This window comes from Chiloscyllium plagiosum, unplaced genomic scaffold (genome assembly GCF_037043375.1).
Source record: "Chiloscyllium plagiosum isolate Xiang-an unplaced genomic scaffold, Cpla_swu_hap1 HiC_scaffold_4, whole genome shotgun sequence".
Lineage (NCBI taxonomy): Eukaryota > Metazoa > Chordata > Chondrichthyes > Orectolobiformes > Hemiscylliidae > Chiloscyllium > Chiloscyllium plagiosum.
In genome coordinates, this window is record NW_028270142.1 from 53,203,402 (window position 1) to 53,222,239 (window position 18,838).

Consider the following 18,838-nt stretch of genomic DNA (forward strand, 5'->3'; position numbering starts at 1 on the left):
TTCTCTCATTTTCAATTTTTTCTCTACCCGCAGCATTAAAAAACAAACAAGATGGCATGCAATTTTAAAAAAAAAATCCAAAACTTCACCACAAAGTTGGTTAAATCGCTCGGGAAGGAAGAGTGATTCATTTTGTCTTTACCTGGAGTACGGAGCTGTCTCGACCATGTTGTAGCTTCTGGACTCGGAGATCCGGGGGTTCTTGGAGGGATATGTCATTCGGGTGGTGGTGGTGGTGGTGGCCCCGAGCAGTTCACCACCGCCGCCAATCCCTGAGCCCAGACCGTATGGATGTTGCCCAGACAGGTGGAGGTCACCCCCGCCAGCTCCGTACTGCAGGTGGATCGGAGACGTGAAGACATCGCCTGCCCCGTCGCTGCGGGTGGAATAGTCACCGGACGATCGGAAGGTGTAGTGTCGGTCAGACACCGAGCGGCGATTCAGCGCCGTCTGAGAACCGTGCAGACTCATCCCCCTCCTCCGCCAACTGTTAGTTAGCTAACCCTCTGCAGCACTCCTCAGGTCCAGCCGCGACTGGAGAGACAGGGATAGAAATTGAAAAAAAAAATCCAGCCTTTGGCTCAGGACGACGGACAAGCCCAGCACCTCCACACCTTCCCGCAACACTGCGAGCAAATCGCAGGAAAAATTCCCCTTTGGCTGCAGAAACTCCGCCTTGAAATTTGAGGGCGCGACACAGTTACACCCTCTCGGCATCCGCCCATACCTGAGTGAGGCCCAACCGGTGTTTGTGTCCTCGAATCTGAAACGCCTGAAGCAGTAAAGTCTAGGGTGTGTGTGTGTCTTTAATGTATATATTTAAATAAGACAAAGATCAAACCGCCGCTCTCTCTTATTCTTTTTTCCCCTATAAACCAAGCGGAGCATTAATAAGAATTTAGTGAAATAAAACTGGACACGACTGACTGTTGTGAGGGTGCTGGTATCTCGTTGTTAATTATTTACTGTGTGGGGGAGAGGTCTGTTTTGGCGATAAAGTTACGCAATTCATGAGTGACCTGGGTTGTGATCGAGCTGTTTGTGGAATAGCTTTAATCAGGAGACAAACTTACACAGATCTCTGTTGTCAGATCTATCCAATGATCCAATTAATTTAAGCTCCAGTTGTTAAAACTGTAATTTGGAAGTTTAAAACTTTCGATTTCGACTGATATTTACTCCGATCAAGCGACTTCGGGTCGATGAAGTGCACAGTTTTCCTGTAAAACAAAATCCAAGTGGAGGTAGTAGGGCGTCCAAGATGTTGGGTTGTTAATAACCGATCGGCTAGAATTTGATCTGGAACAATGTTTCGTGCATTCGTAATGTAATTACTTTCACACTGAAAATGATCCGACATTTGGGAGAATGAAGGTTGTTTGTGTTTTGACTTTAAAAAGTAGAATGCCTCAACCCCCTGGCTTTTCGAAACCTTTTGCAGTGGAGAGCCAGTGGGTGGAGTGAGACCGGTTATGTTTCAATTTAACTCGAATTTACATGTTTTATGTCGCTACTCTAATGTGGCCGTTTGCAAGCATCTGTTTTAACCTGATTTTTTCCCCCCAAAAGTACGTCGACAGTAATAAACACTGAGACGTTTACACGAATGTAAATGCGTCACAATTAATTGCAGTTTTCCACTTCCGGTTTCTCATTTCAGTGTCATGCATTCTCACCCAAAATGTAGGAGAAACTTTGATTAGGTGCAGGGTAAAGGGTGAACAACTTGGTTAGGCTGAACTATGTAATAGTTTCAATGCAACACTGCTCTAGTTCTGATGTGGAGGAGCCGGTGTTGGACTGGGGTGGACAAAATTAAAAATCACACAACACCGGGTCATACTCCAACAGGTTTATTTGGAAGCACTAGCTTCCATAGCACTGCTCCTTCAGGTCGTTGTGGAGACACAGCATTTATAGCAAAACATTAGTGTCATACAGTGATATATTGAATAAACCTGCAGGTTACTGTTCATTAATATGTAAATCCCAGACCTTCTTTGAAGTAATCTTCTCAAGATAACTTAAGGTTCCACTTCAAAAGGTGACATCTCAGCTCAGACAATGCATTAAAAGTGTGAGATCAGAGTCTGTCTGTATCCCAATCTTGAGTCAGACTGGTCCTGTTTCCAAAGTGGAATTTATAAAATATTACATGTATTGACTGCCTGTAGATTGTATTTTGCTTAAAATGCACAATGTGTCTGCAAATATAATTCTGCAAATACAGATTCACCCCATATACTTGTATGTGTGTATGTATGCATGAGAAAAGTGTGTGTTTGAGTGCATGTGAGAGAGTGTTTGGATGTGTGAAAGCTTGGTAAAGTGTGTATGTGTGGGTATGATGGAGCAAAGGCTGTGCGAGGGTGTGTGTATGAGAGAGAGTCTGTGTGAGTGTGTGGGTATGTAAGAGTGTGTGTGCACGTGTGCCTGTGTGTGTGTGAGACAGTGTATGGTGTAGTGGAGTTACCTGTAGCATGAAATGAACACAAGATCCTGGATGAGGTCATCCTCATGGGTACTGAACTTGGCTATCAGCCTCTGCTCAGCCACTTTGTGTTGCTGCCTATCCTGAAGTTCACCTGCTCCAGTTCGTCATCCTCGTCCCTTAACATGAACACTCCATCATTCCATTATTCACACCAAGTCCTTTGGAACTTCATCGAGACTGATTCAACCAATTTAAATAGAAATTTACCATCTGCAAAATGGAGGTGACTTTCATTTTAGATTAATTGTGAATTTTAGGCAACTTTCATTTCGGATTAATTTTGAATTTTAGGGTGCCTTTTCTATCCTAGTTCACCTTACCTCAATGTGAATATACTTCAATATGATGAATGCAAAGGAGTTGGAACTTTTAGAGTAAACTTACATCTGGTTTCTGCTTTGGAATTTTTTTTTGGAACTTTACTGATAATCTGATTAATATCTTTTGTATACTCTAATGTGGCCGGCAAACATCTGTTCAAACCGGATTTTTTAATAAAAAAAGTCAGAAGTAATGAACACTGAGCCATTTGTTATTACAGTCCTGATCTCTTGCTAGAAGACAGCACCATGAACAACGATCAGATCCAGGAGTCCACTCAGAATTGTCTCCAGGTAAAGAGTGACTCCAACTGTGTCTTAAATGCTCATCGGTGTCCTTCTTTGTGCAGTAAAGAATTTCTTCTTTGATCAGAGCTTGAGTTAAGTTTCTAATTATATATTGTGTCTCTGTCTGAAGTATTATGAGCGCTGAAGCTATGTTCCAACCTATGGCCCTGAGTGAGATACTGGTGAATCCAACAATTAAATAAAGAAGGAAAATGATAAACATTGATGACAGAGGCCACAGTCACGGATTGGAGTTCTATGTCACCTGGTGACCAGTTTAAGTGAACCGCCAGTATAGATTTTAATGCCTTTTGATATACTGTGTTCTGCAGTGAGATAAAGATTGTAATAGCAATTCTGCTATGTAATGGATATTGAAGTGTATCAGGACACATTCCATTAACTTCAGTTCTGCCACATAGAGTCAGAGAGTCATAGAGGTGTACAGCATGGAAACAGACCCTTCGGTCCAACCTGTCAATGCCGACGAGATATCCCAACCCAATCTAGTCCCACCTGCCAGCACCCGGCCCATATCCCTCCAAACCCTTCCCATTCATATACCCATCCAAATGCCTCTTAAATGTTGCAATTGTACCAGTCTCCACCACATCCTCTGGCAGCTCATTCCATACATGTACCACCATCTGCGTGAAAAAGTTGCCCCTTAGATCTCTTTTATATTTTTCCCATCTCACCCTAAACCTATGCCCTCTAGTTCTGGACTCCCCGACCCCAGGGAAAAGACTTTGTCTATTTATCCTATCCATGCCCCTCATAATTTTGTAAACCTCTATAAGGTCACCCCTCAGCCTCCGACGCGCCAAGGAAAACAGCCCCAGCCTGTTCAGCCCCTCCCTATAGCTCAAATCCTCCAACCCTGGCAACAGCCTTGTAAATCTTTTCTGAACCCTTTCAAATTTCACAACATCTTTCCGATAGGAAGGAGACCAGAATTGCACACAATATTCCAACAGTGGCCTAACCAATGTCCTGTACAGCCGCAACATGATCTCCGAACTCCTGTACTCAATACTCTGACCAATAAAGGAAAGCATACCAAACGCCTTCTTCACTATCCTATCTACCTGTGACTCCACTTTCAAGGAGCTATGAACCTGCACTCCAAGGTCTCTTTGTTCAGCAACACTCCCTAGGGCCTTACTATTAAGTGTATAAGTCCTGCTAAGATTTGCTTTCCCAAAAAGTAATGACTTGGTGGAGGAAAGCAGTTAAATATGCAGATGACACAAAAATAAGTGGAAAGGCAGGTTATGACAGGGATAAAACAATTGAAAGAGAGGTATTGATAGGTTAAGTGGTAGGCAAAAAGTTGGAAATGGTATGTAATGTGGGAAAATATGAATTTATTCATTTTGAAAGAGAAAACAGAAAAACAAAGAATTATTTTAATGAAAAAGAAACTGCAGAAAGCTGCAACACAGAGTCTTGCACACTATGATATAATAGAGGGCGGTCACAACAAATTATTTTACAGTCGAAGAATGTGCCCAAAAGTGGCAAAATGCAGAAACAAAAAAAAGCTTTGCTGGCAGAATAAAAAAAAGTATGCATAAAACACAGACAACTAATACACAGATGCAGCAGGTAATCATGAAGGCTACTGGAACATTGGAATATATGTCTTACTGCTATTGTACAAGGTACTGGAGAAACCACATCTGGAGTACTCTAAGCTGGTTTGGTTATTTAAGGAAATATATTTGTTTAAGAGAAGGCTGATAACTCAATCACTCCATACTGAGGGTTATGAGCAAAGACTAAACAGGCTAGGAATCTACTCCATAGCCTTTAGAAAAATGAGAGGTGATCTCAATGAAACATATAGGGCTTGATAGAGTAAATGCTGAGAGGATGTTTCCCTTCATGGGTGAGTCTAAGTCCAGAGGGCATAGACTCAGAATTAAGGGGTGCCAATTTAAGATTGAGATGAGAAGGAATTTCTTCTGTCAAAGGGTTGAGAATCTTTGGAATCCTTGTCACAGAGACCTGTGGGGCAGAGACTTTGTGTATTTTTAAGGCTGAGATAGATTCTTGATCAGTCGGGGAATCAAGGGTTGTGGAGAAAGGGTAGGACACCAGGTGAAAGGAGTGTCAGATCAGTCATGATTCTATTGAATTGTGTATCAAGCTCAAGGGGTCGAATGGCCTATTCCTGTTCCTACTTCTTAGCATTCTATGGGAAGCTGATACCCTTGATGCACACTATGACATAATAGAGGGCGGTCACAACAAATTATTTTATAGTCGAAGAATGTGCCCAAAAGTGGCAAAATGCAGAAACAGAAAAAATATTTTGCTGGCAGAATAAAAATATTCAAAGGATATTCAATGGAACTAGATAATGTCAGAAAGTTATTACAGGCTATAGGAGAACAGCTTAGCTGAACTTGTCAAATGCAGCAGGGATGATGCTGAAGGTATAAGCAGGGATAATGTACTGTGGATGCAGTCCAGAAGATGAAATTTGTGATTTTGGTCAGGGTAATCGTGGTATTACCAACAGGGCAGACAAGACAAATAGATTCAAATGGTGAATTGCAAGAGTTTAAACATGCAACCAACACATTCAAGTAACTCAAAGAGGAAAGGGAGAGTAAGGATGGACCATTATTAGGATTCATTTCTTTCTCCTGTCATTGCCTTCACATTCATCACTTAACTGCACCTTCCCAGCCCAATGGACAGATTGATAATGGATGCTATTTGGACCTGGAAAAATTGAAGGAGGGCCATGGAGGTTTTGAAACAAGTAGGAGTTGTATTCAAACAATGAAACACTAGAAGATTGCCTGTAATTTCACCCTTACCTGTTTGAACATACCAGGAAATACTCTCAATGACAGAAAGTCCTGTTGCTCTTCCAGCTTTCACGAACCCCTTTGCACAGTCTCACAAACAGTACAGTGGTCTTTTGGCACAGAATAATGATCGGGAGAAACCCTTATAAAGTAAGAAAGAGTACTCGAACATCCAAGTTACTTTTAGAAGAGACAGATGCTCCTCACAAAGCTCAGATTTTTGCATATTAGCAATATTTGTTTAATTTTTGGTTAGGATTCATTCATAAAATATCTTGAAAAAAATAAAAATCACACAACACCAGGTTATAGTCCAACAGGTTTAATTGGAAGCACACTAGCTTTCGGAGCGACGCTCCTTCATCAGGTGATAGTGGAGGGCTCGATCGTAACACAGAATTTATAGCAAAAATTTACAGTGTGATGTAACTGAAATTATACATTGAAAAATTGATTGTCTGTTAAGCCTTTCATCTGTTGGAATACAATGATAGTTTCACTTCTTTCATGTGTAAATCACAAACTTTTTTTTAAGTTGCATTCTCAGGTTAGCTGTTAACAATGGTGATAGCTAGACAATATGTTGAAGGTGTTAGCCCCCTGTGTTCTCTGTCTATGACCTGATGTTTAGATTGATTCTAATCTAAAAAGTGAGATAACAGAGTTTTACATAAATTCATGCAGTTTTTGAGCTCAGAGTTCTACATGAATGTATACAGTTTTTGAGCAAAGTACAATGTAACTCTGCAAGTACAAATTCACCACACAAAATATATGTGTGCATGTGGGTCTTTGTCTGTCTGTGTGTGTCTGTCTGTCTGGGGTGGGGGTTGTGAGTATGAGAAAGTGTGTGTGTATGTAGTGAGTGCAGAGTGTCTTAAGTCTGTGAGGAGGTGCATGTGTGGATGTGGGAGTGTGTGTGTCTATAAGGGTATGTGTGGATGTCTGTGTGCGCGTCTGTGTGTACCTGTGTCCGTGTGTATGTGAGAGTGCGTGTGTGTAGGAATATCTGTGTGTGTGTGTGTGTGTAGTGCAAGGGTGATCACCTGTAATGTGACATGAACCCAAGGTCTCGGTTGAGGCCCTCCCTATGGGTACCGAACTTAACTATCAGCCTCTGCTCGGCCACTTTTCTCTGCTGCCTATCCCGAAGTCCACCTTGGAGGATGGTCACCCGAAGGTCCAAGGCTGAATGTCCTGGACCACTGAAGTGTTCCCCAACTGGGAGGGAACCCTCCTGTCTGTTGATTGTTGTGCAGTGCCCATTCATCCGTTGTCGTAGCCTTTGCTCGTTTTCACCAATGTACCATGCCTCCGGGCATCCTTGCCTGCAACGTATAAGATAGACAACGTTGGCTGAGTCACATGAGTACCTGCCATGTACAAGGTGGGAGGTGTTCCCATGCGTAATAGTGATATCTATGTCCACAATCTGACACGTCTTGCAGTGTCCACCGTGACAGGGGTGTATGGAGTTGCCCTGAGAGCCGGGCAGTTTGCTACGAACAATGATCTGTTTGAGGTTTGGCGGTTGTTTAAAGGCAAGTGGAGGTGTGGGGAAGGTCTTGGTGAGGTGCTCATTCTCATCGATAATGTGTTGCAGGTCATGAAGAACATGGCATAATTTTTCAGCCCCCGGGAAGTACTCCAAATCTTGAAAAAAAGTACTTACCATTCTGGATGCCTGCTGAGCAATCATGTAAACTGTCCAGCCATTGGCTACATTTTCCAATTGTTGTTTTATTACACTTTTGACTTCAGAAGACAACGTTTTCTGATTGTCTGCATTTTTGTAGCCAATGCTACCAGAAGTTCTTGTTACATAAAATTAAAATTTTACTGTAAGACTTCCAATGCATTTTCAAACCATGTTTTGTTCACCAGTTTAGTGTATGTTCATATTTATATGAACGAAGCAAGTACCTTTTTACTATTGTAAGTGAATTGACTTGTTCTTGCCAAAATAATCAATAGATGGAGTAGGGTATAGAAATCTGAGAAGCAGCATTACTTCATTAACACAAATGTAACAATAAGATTATCAATGTAACAATAAGTAGTATGTAAAGTTCTTGTTAATTTATTTCATTAGCAAGATTTAAGCATGACAGATTAATGTGGTTATCGCAATAACTAAACATCATTTATTTAATTTCGTGTTGGAGAAATGTACAATCAATATCTGATATTAAGGGTATTAGCTAGGCTCTTGCAATGTTATTTCTCCTCCCATGTGGACCAGATCCACCACAGAACACACCAGATGGCCTCCTTCTTCAAAGATCGCAATTTCCCCTCCTAAATGGTCGATGATGCCCTCCAGTGCACTTCATCCACTTCCTGCACCTCTGCCCTCAAACTTGACCCCTCCAACCACAACAAGGACAGAACCCTCCTGGTCCTCACCCTCCACCCCACCAACCTTCATATACATTACATCATCCTCTGCCATTTTTGCCACCTACAAAACGGATTCCACCACCAGAGATAGATTTCGCTCCCCTCCCCTATCACTTTCCATAAAGACTATTTCCTCCGCGACTCTCTTGTCAGGTCCACAACCCCACCAACCCACCCTTCCCTCTTGGGAAGAGCGAAACTAATGTCATTTACAAAATACCTTGCAAGAACTGTAACAATAGACAATAGACAATAGACAATAGGTGCAGGAGTAGGCCATTCAGCCCTTCGAGCCTGCACCGCCATTCAATATAATCATGGCTGATCATTCCTAATCAGTATCCTGTTCCTGCCTTATCTCCATAACCCTTGATTCCACTATCTTTGAGAGCTCTATCCAACTCCTTCTTAAATGAATCCAGAGAGTGGGCCTCCACTGCCGCCTGTGGCAGAGCATTCCACACAGCAACCACTCTCTGGGTGAAGAAGTTTCTCCTGAGCTCTGTCCTAAATGGTCTACCCCGTATTTTTAAGCTGTGTCCTCTGGTTCGGCACTCACCCATCAGTGGAAATATGTTTCCTACTGCCAGAGTGTCCAATCCTTTCATAATCTTATACGTCTCAATCAGATCCCCTCTCAATCTTCGAAACTCAAGGGTATACAAGCCCAGTCGCTTCAGTTTTTCAGTGTAAGGTAATCCTGCCATTCCAGGAATTGACCTCGTGAACCTACGCTGCACTCCCTCAATAGCCAGAATGTCTTTTCTCAAATTTGGAGACCTGAACTGCACACAGTACTCCAGGTGTGGTCTCACCAGGGCCCTGTACAGCGGCAGAAGCACCTCTTTGCTTCTATACTCAATTCCTCTTGTTATGAAGGCCAGCATGCTATTAGCCTTCTTCACTACCTGCTGTACCTGCATGCTTGCCTTCATTGACTGGTGTACAAGAACACCCAGATCTCTCTGTACTGCCCCTTTACATAAATTGATTCCATTGAGGTAGTAGTCTGCCTTCCTGTTCTTGCTACCAAAATGGATAACCATACATTTATCCACATTAAACTGCATCTGCCATGCATCTGCCCACTCACCTAACTTGTCCAAGTCGCCCTGTAATCTCTTAACATCCTCATCACTTTTCACCCTGCCACCCAGCTTTGTATCATCAGCAAATTTGCTAATGTTATTGCTGATACTATCTTCTATATGATTAACAGATATTGTAAAAAGCTGTGGTCCCAGCACGGATCCCTGCGGTACCCCACTGGTCACTGCCTGCCATTCCAAAATGGAGCCGTTTATCACTACCCTTTGTTTCCTATTAGCCAACCAATTTTCAATCCAATCTAGTACTTTGCCCCCAATACCATGCACCCTAATTTTACTCACTAACCTCCTGTGTGGGACTTTATCAAAAGCTTTCTGAAAGTCCAGGTACACTACATCTACTGGATTTCCCTCGTCCAACTTCATAGTTACATCCTCAAAAAATTCAAGAAGATTAGTCAAGCATGATGTCCCCTTCATAAATCCATGCTGACTCTGTCCTATCCTGTTACTACTATCCAGATGTGCAGTAATTTCATCCTTTATAATAGACTCCAGCATCTTTCCCACCACTGAGGTCAGACTAACTGGTCTATAATTACCTGCTTTCTCTCGCCCACCTTTCTTAAAAAGTAGTATAACATTTGCCACCCTCCAATCCTCAGGAACCGACCCCGAATCTATTGAACTCTGGAAAATAATCACCAACACATCCACGATTTCCCGAGCCACCTCCTTCAGTACCCTGGGATGCAGACCATCAGGCTCCGGAGACTTATCAACCTTCAGACCTAACAGTCTCTCCAACACCAAATCCTGGCAAATATAAATTCCCTTAAGTTCAGGTCCTTCAGCCACTGTTACCTCAGGGAGATTGCTTGTGTCTTCCCAAGTGAACACAGATCTGAAGTACCCATTTAATTCCTCTGCCATTTCTTTGTTCCTAGTAATATATTCCCTTGTTTCTGTCTTCAAGGGCCCAATTTTTGTCCTAACCATTTTTTTGCCTTGCACATACCTAAAAAAGCTTTTACTATCCTCCTTAATATTCTTGGCCAGTTTACCTTCGTACCTCATTTTCCCTCTGCGTATTTCCTTCTTAGTAATCCTAAGTAACAAACACTACATTGGACAAACAGGCAGAAAAGTAGCCACCAGGATATATGAACATCAATTAGCCACAAAAATAAATGACCTACTCTCACTAGTATCTTTACATACAGCTAAGGAAAAACTCCACTTTGACTGGGACAACACATTCATCCTAGGACAAGCCAAACAGAGACATGCGCGAGAATTCCCAGAAGCATGGCTCCAACCGGAACTCTATCGTCAAACATATTGACTTGGATCCCATTTACCACCCCCTGAGAAAAAGAACAGGAAATGACATTACCAACCCAAGGCAACCTAAACATATAAATAAAAAGTGTGACATACCACCAGTCCTTCACCGGAGGTTCACTAGTTACCTAGTATGGTGACGAAACATCTGAAAACGAACCTTCCAGCTTAGCGAGCAAACTTACATCCAAGTAATGAAGAGGATTGATGAGGGTAGAGTGGAATATGTGATCTGGGCTTCAGTAAGGTGATCAACAAGTTTCTGTATGGTAAACTGATTAGTAAGGTTAGATCACATGGAACATAGGCGGCACGGTGGCACAGTGGCACAGTGGTTAGCACTGTGGGCGGCACGGTGGCACAGTGGTTAGCACTGCTGCCTGACAGAGCCAGAGACCCGGGTTCAATTCCCGCCTCAGGCAACTGACTGTGTGGAGTTTGCACGTTCTCCCCGTGTCTGCGTGGGTTTCCTCCGGGTGCTCCGGTTTCCTCCCACAGTCCAAAGATGTGCAGGTAAGGTGAATTGGCCATAATAAATTGCCCATAGTGTTAGGTAAGCGGTAAATGTAGGGGTATGGGTGGGTTGCGCTTCGACGGGTCGGTGTGGACTTGTTGGGCCGAAGGGCCTGTTTCCACACTGTAATGTAATCTAATCTAATAGGGAGAACTAGCCATTTGGATAGGGAACTGGCTCAAAGGTAGAAGATAGGGAGTGGAGGTGGAGGGTTGCTTTTCAGACTGGAGACCTGTCACAAGGATTGGTGCTGTTTTCCCTCATTTCCTCATTTTCCTAATTTATATAAATGATTTGGATGTAAACGTAGGCAAATGACACCAAAATTGAAGGTGTAGTGAACAGAAAGAAGATTACCTCAGAGTACAACAGGATCTTGATCAGATGGGCAAATGGGCTGAAGAGTGGCAGATGGAGTTTATAAATACAAGGTGCTGCGTTTTGTAAAGGCAAATCAGGCCAGGACTTATACACTTAATAAGGTCCTGGGGAGTGTTGCTGAATAAAGAGACCATGAAGTAAAAGTTCATGGTTCCTTGAAAGTGAAGTTGCAGGTAGACAGGATAATGAAGAAGGTGTTTGATATGCTTTCCTTTATCAGTCAGAGCATTGAGTATAGGAGTTGGGAGGTCATGTTGCAGCTGTACAGGACACTTTTGGTAAGGCCACTTTTGGAATATTGTGTGCAATTCTGGTCTCCTTGCTATAGGAAGAATGTTGTGAAAATTGAAAGGTTTCAGAAAAGATTTATAGGGATGTTGCCAAGGTTGGAGGGTTTGAACTATAGGGAGAGGCTGAATAGACTGGGATTTTCCCTGGAGCGTCAGAGGCTGAGGGGTGACCATATAGAGGTTTATAAAATCATGAAAGGCATGGATACAGTGAATAGCCAATGTGTTTTTCCCAGGGTGGGAGAGTCCAAAGCTCGAAGGGATAGGTTTCAGGTGAGAGGGGAAAGATTTAAAAGGGACCTAAGGGCGAACCTTTTTCACTCAGAGGGTGGTGCATATATGGAATAAGTTGCCAGAGGAACTGATGGAGGCTGGTACAATAGCAACACTTGAAGGCATCTAAATTGGCATATGAATTGGAAGGGCTTAAGGGAATATGGGCCAAATGCTGGCAAATGGAGCTAGATTAATTTAGGATATCTGATTGGCATGGAATTGGACTGAAGGGTCTGTTTCTGTGCTGTATAACTCAATGACACAAAGTTCTAAAGATCACAAAAGAAATGGACAGACTGGGCTCTTTTCTCCAGAAAACAGTATGAGGAATGATCTTATTTGAAGATTTAATATAGTAAAAAGTTTCAATAGGGTAGATGTGGAGAAAATGTTTTCACTTGCAAAGGACACCAAATCTAGACCCATAATTATAAGATAGTTGCTAATAAATCTTATAGGGAATTCAGCAAAAACTCCTTTAGCCAAAGCATGGGGAAAATGTGGAACCTGATAGTAGAGATGGCCAATATATTTGCTTTTAAGGGGAAGCTAAATTAACAGATAAGGAAGAAAGGAATAGAATGGGTTACTGATGAGATGAATAAGTGTTGGTAGGACGCCTGTGCTTAGCACAGAGACATCAGGATTGATCAGTTAGATCAGAATTTATGAAGTTCTGTAAGACTCTCAAATGCTCAGGATACAAGAATTGAGCACAGTTCTGACGGACATCTTCAACATCTCCCTGAGCTGCGCCATCATTCCAATGTGCTTCAAAGCTGCTACCATCGTCCCCATGCCGAAGATGTCTTCAGCATCCTGTCTCAATAACTACCTCCTTATTGCACTTACACCTATCATCATGAAGTGTTTCGAGAGTTTCTGTGCTTTAGTCTTGACTAAATTCGTATTACAACTTGATTATTCATTTTCCTTCCTGGGATATTTGTCCCAGAACAGATTCACGAGGCAATCACACAAAACCTTCCTTAGCTGATGTGAAATTTATGATGTTCATAATCATTGAAGAAAAATTAGTTAGGATTTGGCTTTTTTTTTACTCTCAGTTTTTAGCTTGGACAAAATATTTGTGCTTTTTTATGTATTAGGGTTTTATCCTTTACTGCAACTCTAGAGTCCATTCAATATGGTTCAGCATCCAGTTTAATTTACTTTAGACATATAATTCCGTCTGTATATTGCAAGTTTTATTAGCTGAATTTTACATTTCACTTCTTGGCAATAAAGAGTTAAAGCAAAAGTGAAGATGAGCAAAAGATTTTCATTTTTTAATTTATACTTTCAACAATCATGAATTACTCAGGTGGGTGTATGCACCTATGGAAATGTTGAAGCAGCAGTCCTTTTTTGTCTTCAAATCCAGTATCCTGTCACCAACAAATTATTTTGACTAATTCTCTACCTGAAACACACCCTCCCACTTCAACACAGAAACCCTACTCCACCCATGTGAAGATTTACGTTTGGTTCAGCTTGATTTAGTTTAAGCCCCAAGTTATCACTCAAGTTGGCTTTACTCCCAGCACCCTTGTAGTATTTTGGTACAGAATAAAAATCCCACCAAAGTAGATTTTAATTGTATAGTAATTTACAGATGGTAACCCAGAAATGCTATTTTGTCTCTATCCATATTAAAGAAGATGAAAAGAGTATAAAGGAAGTAGGAGTATACTTAAGAGGGAAATCAGGAGGGCAAAAAGAGACATGAGATAACTTTGGCAAATAGAATTAAGGAAAATCCAAATAGTTTTTACAAATACATTAAGGACAAAAGGGTAACTAGGGAGAGAATAGGGCCCCTCAAAGATCAGCAAGGCAGCCTTTGAGCCGCAGAAAATGGGGGAGATACTAAATGAAATTTTGCATCAGTATTTACAGAGGAGGAAGTGCTGGATGTCTTGAAATGGGTAAAGGTGGATAAATCCCCAGGACCTGATCAGGTATACCCGAGAACTCTGTGGGAAGCTAGAGAAGTGATTTCTGGGCCTCTTGCTGAGATATTTGCATCATCGATAGTCACAGGTGCTGGAAGACTGGAGGTTGGCTAACGTGGTGCCACTGTTTAAGAAGGGGGGGGGTAAGGTCAAGCCAGGGAACTATAGACCAGTGAGCCTGACCTTGGTGGTGGGCAAATTGTTGGAAGGAATCCTGAGGGACAGGATGTACATGTATTTGGAAAGGCAAGGACTGATTAGGGATAGTCAACATGGCTTTGTGTGTGGGAAATCATGTCTCACAAACTTGATTGAGTTTTTTGAAGAAGTAATAAAGAGGATTGATGAGGGGTGAGCAGTAGATATGATCTACAAGGACTTCAGTAAGGCATTCGACAAGGTTTCCCATGGGAGACTGATTAGCAAGGTTAGATCTCATGGAATACAGGGAGAACTAGCCATTTGGATACAGAACTGGCTCAAAGTTAGAAGACAGAGGGTGATGGTGGAGGGTTGTTTTTCAGACTGGAGGCCTGTGACCAGTGGAGTGCCACAAGGATCGGTGCTGGGCCCTCTACGTTTTGTCATTTACATAAATGACTTGGATGCGAGCATAAGAGGTACAGTTAGTAAGTTTGCAGATGACACCAACATTGGAGGTGTAGTGGACAGTGAAGAAGGTTACCTCAGATTACAACAGGATCTTGACCAGATGGGCCAATGGGCTGAGAAGTGGCAGATGGAGTTTAATTCAGATAAACGCAAGGTGCTGCATTTTGGGAAAGCAAATCTTAGCAGGACTTATACACCTAATGGTAAGGTACTAGGGAGTGTTTCTGAACAAAGAGACCTTGGAGTGCAGGTTCATAGCTCCTTGAAAGTGGAGTCGCAGGTAGATAGGATAGTGAAGAAAGCATTTGGTATGCTTTCCTTTATTGGTCGGAGTATTGAGTACAGGAGTTGGGAGGTCATGTTGCCGCTGTACAGGACATTGGTTAGGCCACTGTTGGGATATTGCATGCAATTCTGGTCTCCTTCCTATCGGAAAGATATTGTGAAACTTGAAAGGGTTCAGAAAAGATTTACAAGGATGTTGCCAGGGTTGAAGGATCTGAGCTACAGGGAGAGGCTGAACAGGCTGGGGCTGTTTTCCCTGGAGCTTTGGAGGCTGAGGGGTGACCTTATAGAGGTTTACAAAATTATGAGGGGCATGGATAGATAGGATAAATAGGCAAAGTCTTTTCCCTGGGGTTGGGGAGTCCAGAACTGGAGGGCATAGGTTTAGGGAGAGAGGGGAAAGATATAAAAGAGACCTAAGGAGCAACCTTTTCACACACAGGGTGGTGTGGGTATGGAATGAGCTGCCAGAGGAAGTGGTGGAGGCTGGTGCAATTGCAACATTTAAAAGGCATTTGGATGGGTATATGAATAGAAAGGGTTTGGAGGGATATGGACCATGTACTGGCAGGTGGGACGAGATTGGGTTGGGATATCTGGTCAGCATGGACTGGTTGGACCGAAGGGTCTGTTTCCATGCTGTACATCTCTATGACTCTAAGTGCCTCCAATTCTATTTAATTGTGCCATGATAATGATGAAAATGTACTGTGGATTTTCAAATTCTATCATCCAACTGTATGTCTGTGGTTTTCACGGATTGTGTCACAAAGCTAGTCCCTTTTTTCCCTAAAAGCTGTTCCTTGGCTCAAGGAGACTCTGTCCTTGAATTTTTTCAGAGGGGCAATAAACTTGGCTGGACTCCAATCAGTCTGGTTTGGGACAGAGATGAAAAGGATTTTCAGAGGCCTTTTGTTTATATATAAACAGATGAGACTTCGGGCCAAAGTGGTCATGCTTTAGAAGTGACTGTATAAAGAGAGGGGAGTGGTCAGCTCTCCAGCTAGCTGAGCTGACCTGAGCTGAGCAGTTTTAGTTCAGTCCTAAACTAGGAAGTTCAACAGGGAGCTGTGTGGAAACTCCCTCTCTTTTCTGCCCTTCAACTTCAACCTGTAAGCGTGTGTTCCATTTATACTGTTTTTTAAAGCGAGTTTGCTTATTGGAACTGTTGTGTGTATTTAGAACAGTATAATTAAGTCTCGATGGATAGGTTGAGTTCTGTAGGGGTTCTTTATTCTGTTTTTTGTGTTTCATTGTGTAATTTTGTGAATACATTTTTTGTCTGTTTTAAAATCTAGTGGTCAACCTAGCTACTGTACACTTACCAAAACAAATTGCAAAGTTAGGTCTAGGGATACCTGCTTAAGAATGTTTTGAGTGGTCTGGCTTAGTCCATAACAATTGAAATAGTTTTAAAAATGAAAAATGCCTGCTAAAAATGGCCAGAGCAATCAGATGTTCACAATGGTTGGAACCAACATGAAATAAACAAAATAATCTGAACTGAAATTTTAAAAATATATCAAAGCTAGTCAATCCAGTCAGGCAATGCAGAAATCCTAGTCTCCTGTTTTTATTTACGCCATATGATAAATTTCACATATTGAAGCTGAAAGACATCATCTGCAATCATCAAACACAGAAGCAGTGAATATTTATACGAAATGTATAAACAAATTTGTATTTCAGAGAATTGATTTTTGCAGAGCAGGGGTAATGATTTGTTGCTGCAGAACTGAGAATGCTCTCTCTCTCTCTCTCTGCCTCTCAAAGGACAAAGCACCCCATTACAACACAAAGTGGAGAAAAACAAGTGGACATCAAGAACGAGCTGTTTTTTTGAGAAGATTTGTAGCTCAGGTTGATGTTCTGGATGTAGGTTTGCTTGCTGAGCTGGAAGGTTAATTTTCAGATGCTTCATCACCATACTCGGTCATATCTTCGGACGAAGCTTCGCCCGGAGGCTCACTGAAGATGCTACCCAGTATGGTGATGAAACATCTGAAAATCAACCTTCCAGCTCAGCAAGCAAACCTACATCCAGGACAGCAAGAATTTAAGAGGTTCTATAAGATTTGCAAGTGCTCAGGATACAAGAATTGAGCACACCCCACAGTTCTCACAGACATCTTCAACATCTCCCTGAGCTGCACCATCATTCCAACATGCTTCAAGGCCGCTACCATCGTCCCTGTGCTGAAGCAGTCTCAGCATCCTGTCTTAACAACTACCTCCCTGTTGCGCTTACACCCATCATCATGAAGTGCTTCGAGAGGCTCATGATGAGGCATATTAAGATCCTGCTGGACATCCTGCAGTTCACGTATCGACCCAACCGCTCAACAGATGATGCGATTTCCACCACCCTCCATCTGGCCCTCACCCACCTGGAGAAGAAGGATACCCACATCTGATTACTGTTCATAGACATCAGTTCTGCATTTAACACTGTCATTCCTCAGCACCTGATCGGGAAGCTGAGTCTGTTGGGCCTAAATATCTCCCTGTGTAACTGGATCCTGGATTTCCTGACTGGGAGACCTCAGTCAGTCCAGATTGGGAATAGGATCTCCAACACCATCACAACAAGCATGGGGGCCCCCCAGGGTTGTGTGCTCGGTCCACTGCTGTACACCCTGCTGACACATGACTGTGCAGTAATGCATAGGTCGATGACATCATTACGTTCGCTGATGATACGACTGTAGTGGGTCTCACCAGCACGAATGATGAGTCAGCATATAGAGAGGAGGTGCAGCAGCTAACGGACTGGTGCAATGACAACAACCTGTCTCTGAACGTGGACAAGACGAAAGAAATGGATGTTGATTTCAGGAGGGCACGTAGCGACCACACTCTACTGGACATTGACTCCACTGAGGAGATCTTGAAGAGCACCAAATCTCTTGGCGTACACCTGATGAAGAATCTCACCTGGACCCTCAACACCAGCTCCATAGCCAAGAAAGCCCAGCAGCATCTCTATTTGTGTGCAGCCTAAGGAAAGCCCACCACCCAGCCCCCATCCTCACCACGTTTAACAGAGGGTTCATCGAGAGTACTCTGAGCTGCTGCATCACTGCATGGTTCAGGAATTGCACAGTCTCAGATCGTAAGACCCTGCAACGGATAGTGAGGATAGCTGAGGGGATCATCAAGGTCTCTCTTCCCTCCATTACAGACATTTACTCCACACGCTGCATCCGAAAGGCTGAGAACATTGTGGAAGACCCCATAACCCCTCACTCAAACTCTTCTCCCTCCTGCCATCTGGCAGAGGATACCAGCGCATTCAGTGTCTCACAGCCAGATGTGCAACAGTTTCTTGCCCCAAGCCATCGGGCTCCTTAACACAGTTTAATTGGAAAGAGTCTGATCTGAAATTCATTCGTATTGCTGGTAGAAAAATGTCTATCAGTCACCATTTTTCTGTTACACTGTAACTTGTGTGTTTTGTAATTTATGTTGTACAATTGTGAAATTTGTTCTATCCATGTAGCACCTTAGTTCTGGAGGAATGCTGTCTCATTTTTACTGTATCTGTTGCATTTGGTAGAAATGACAAATAAAAGCTACTCTACTATAAGTCTCAGGTTAAAACAATTATGTCTCACGGAATTTAACCTTTCATCTTTTGTGGCTTCTTTTGGAATATTGTGTGCAATTCTGGTCTCCCTCCTATTGGAAGGATGTTGTGAAATTTGAAAGCGTTCAAAAAAGGTTTACAAGGATGTTGCCAGGGTTGGAGAGTTTGAGCTATAGGGAGAGGCTGAACAGGCTGGAGCTGTTTTCCCTGAAGCATTGGAGG

At 42.6% G+C, this 18,838-nt stretch overlaps 1 protein-coding gene and 1 long non-coding RNA gene across 2 annotated transcripts in view; one reads left to right on the forward strand and one right to left on the reverse strand.

Annotated features, from left to right (window-relative positions):
- LOC122549187 (desmoplakin-like) overlaps positions 1–623 on the reverse strand; it is a 70,675-nt gene extending 70,052 nt beyond the window's left edge. Inside the window, exon 1 of the mRNA XM_087986255.1 lies at positions 143–623. Coding sequence (XP_087842381.1) covers positions 143–471 — 329 coding nt within the window. The 5' untranslated portion in view covers positions 472–623. The remainder of the gene's footprint in view (positions 1–142) is intronic.
- A 544-nt stretch (positions 624–1,167) lies between these two features.
- LOC122549188 (uncharacterized) lies at positions 1,168–18,624 on the forward strand. The gene is made up of 3 exons (XR_006311454.2): positions 1,168–1,374; positions 3,036–3,108; positions 16,804–18,624. It is a non-coding gene; the product is annotated as an uncharacterized LOC122549188 (long non-coding RNA).
- Positions 18,625–18,838: the final 214 nt, after the last annotated feature.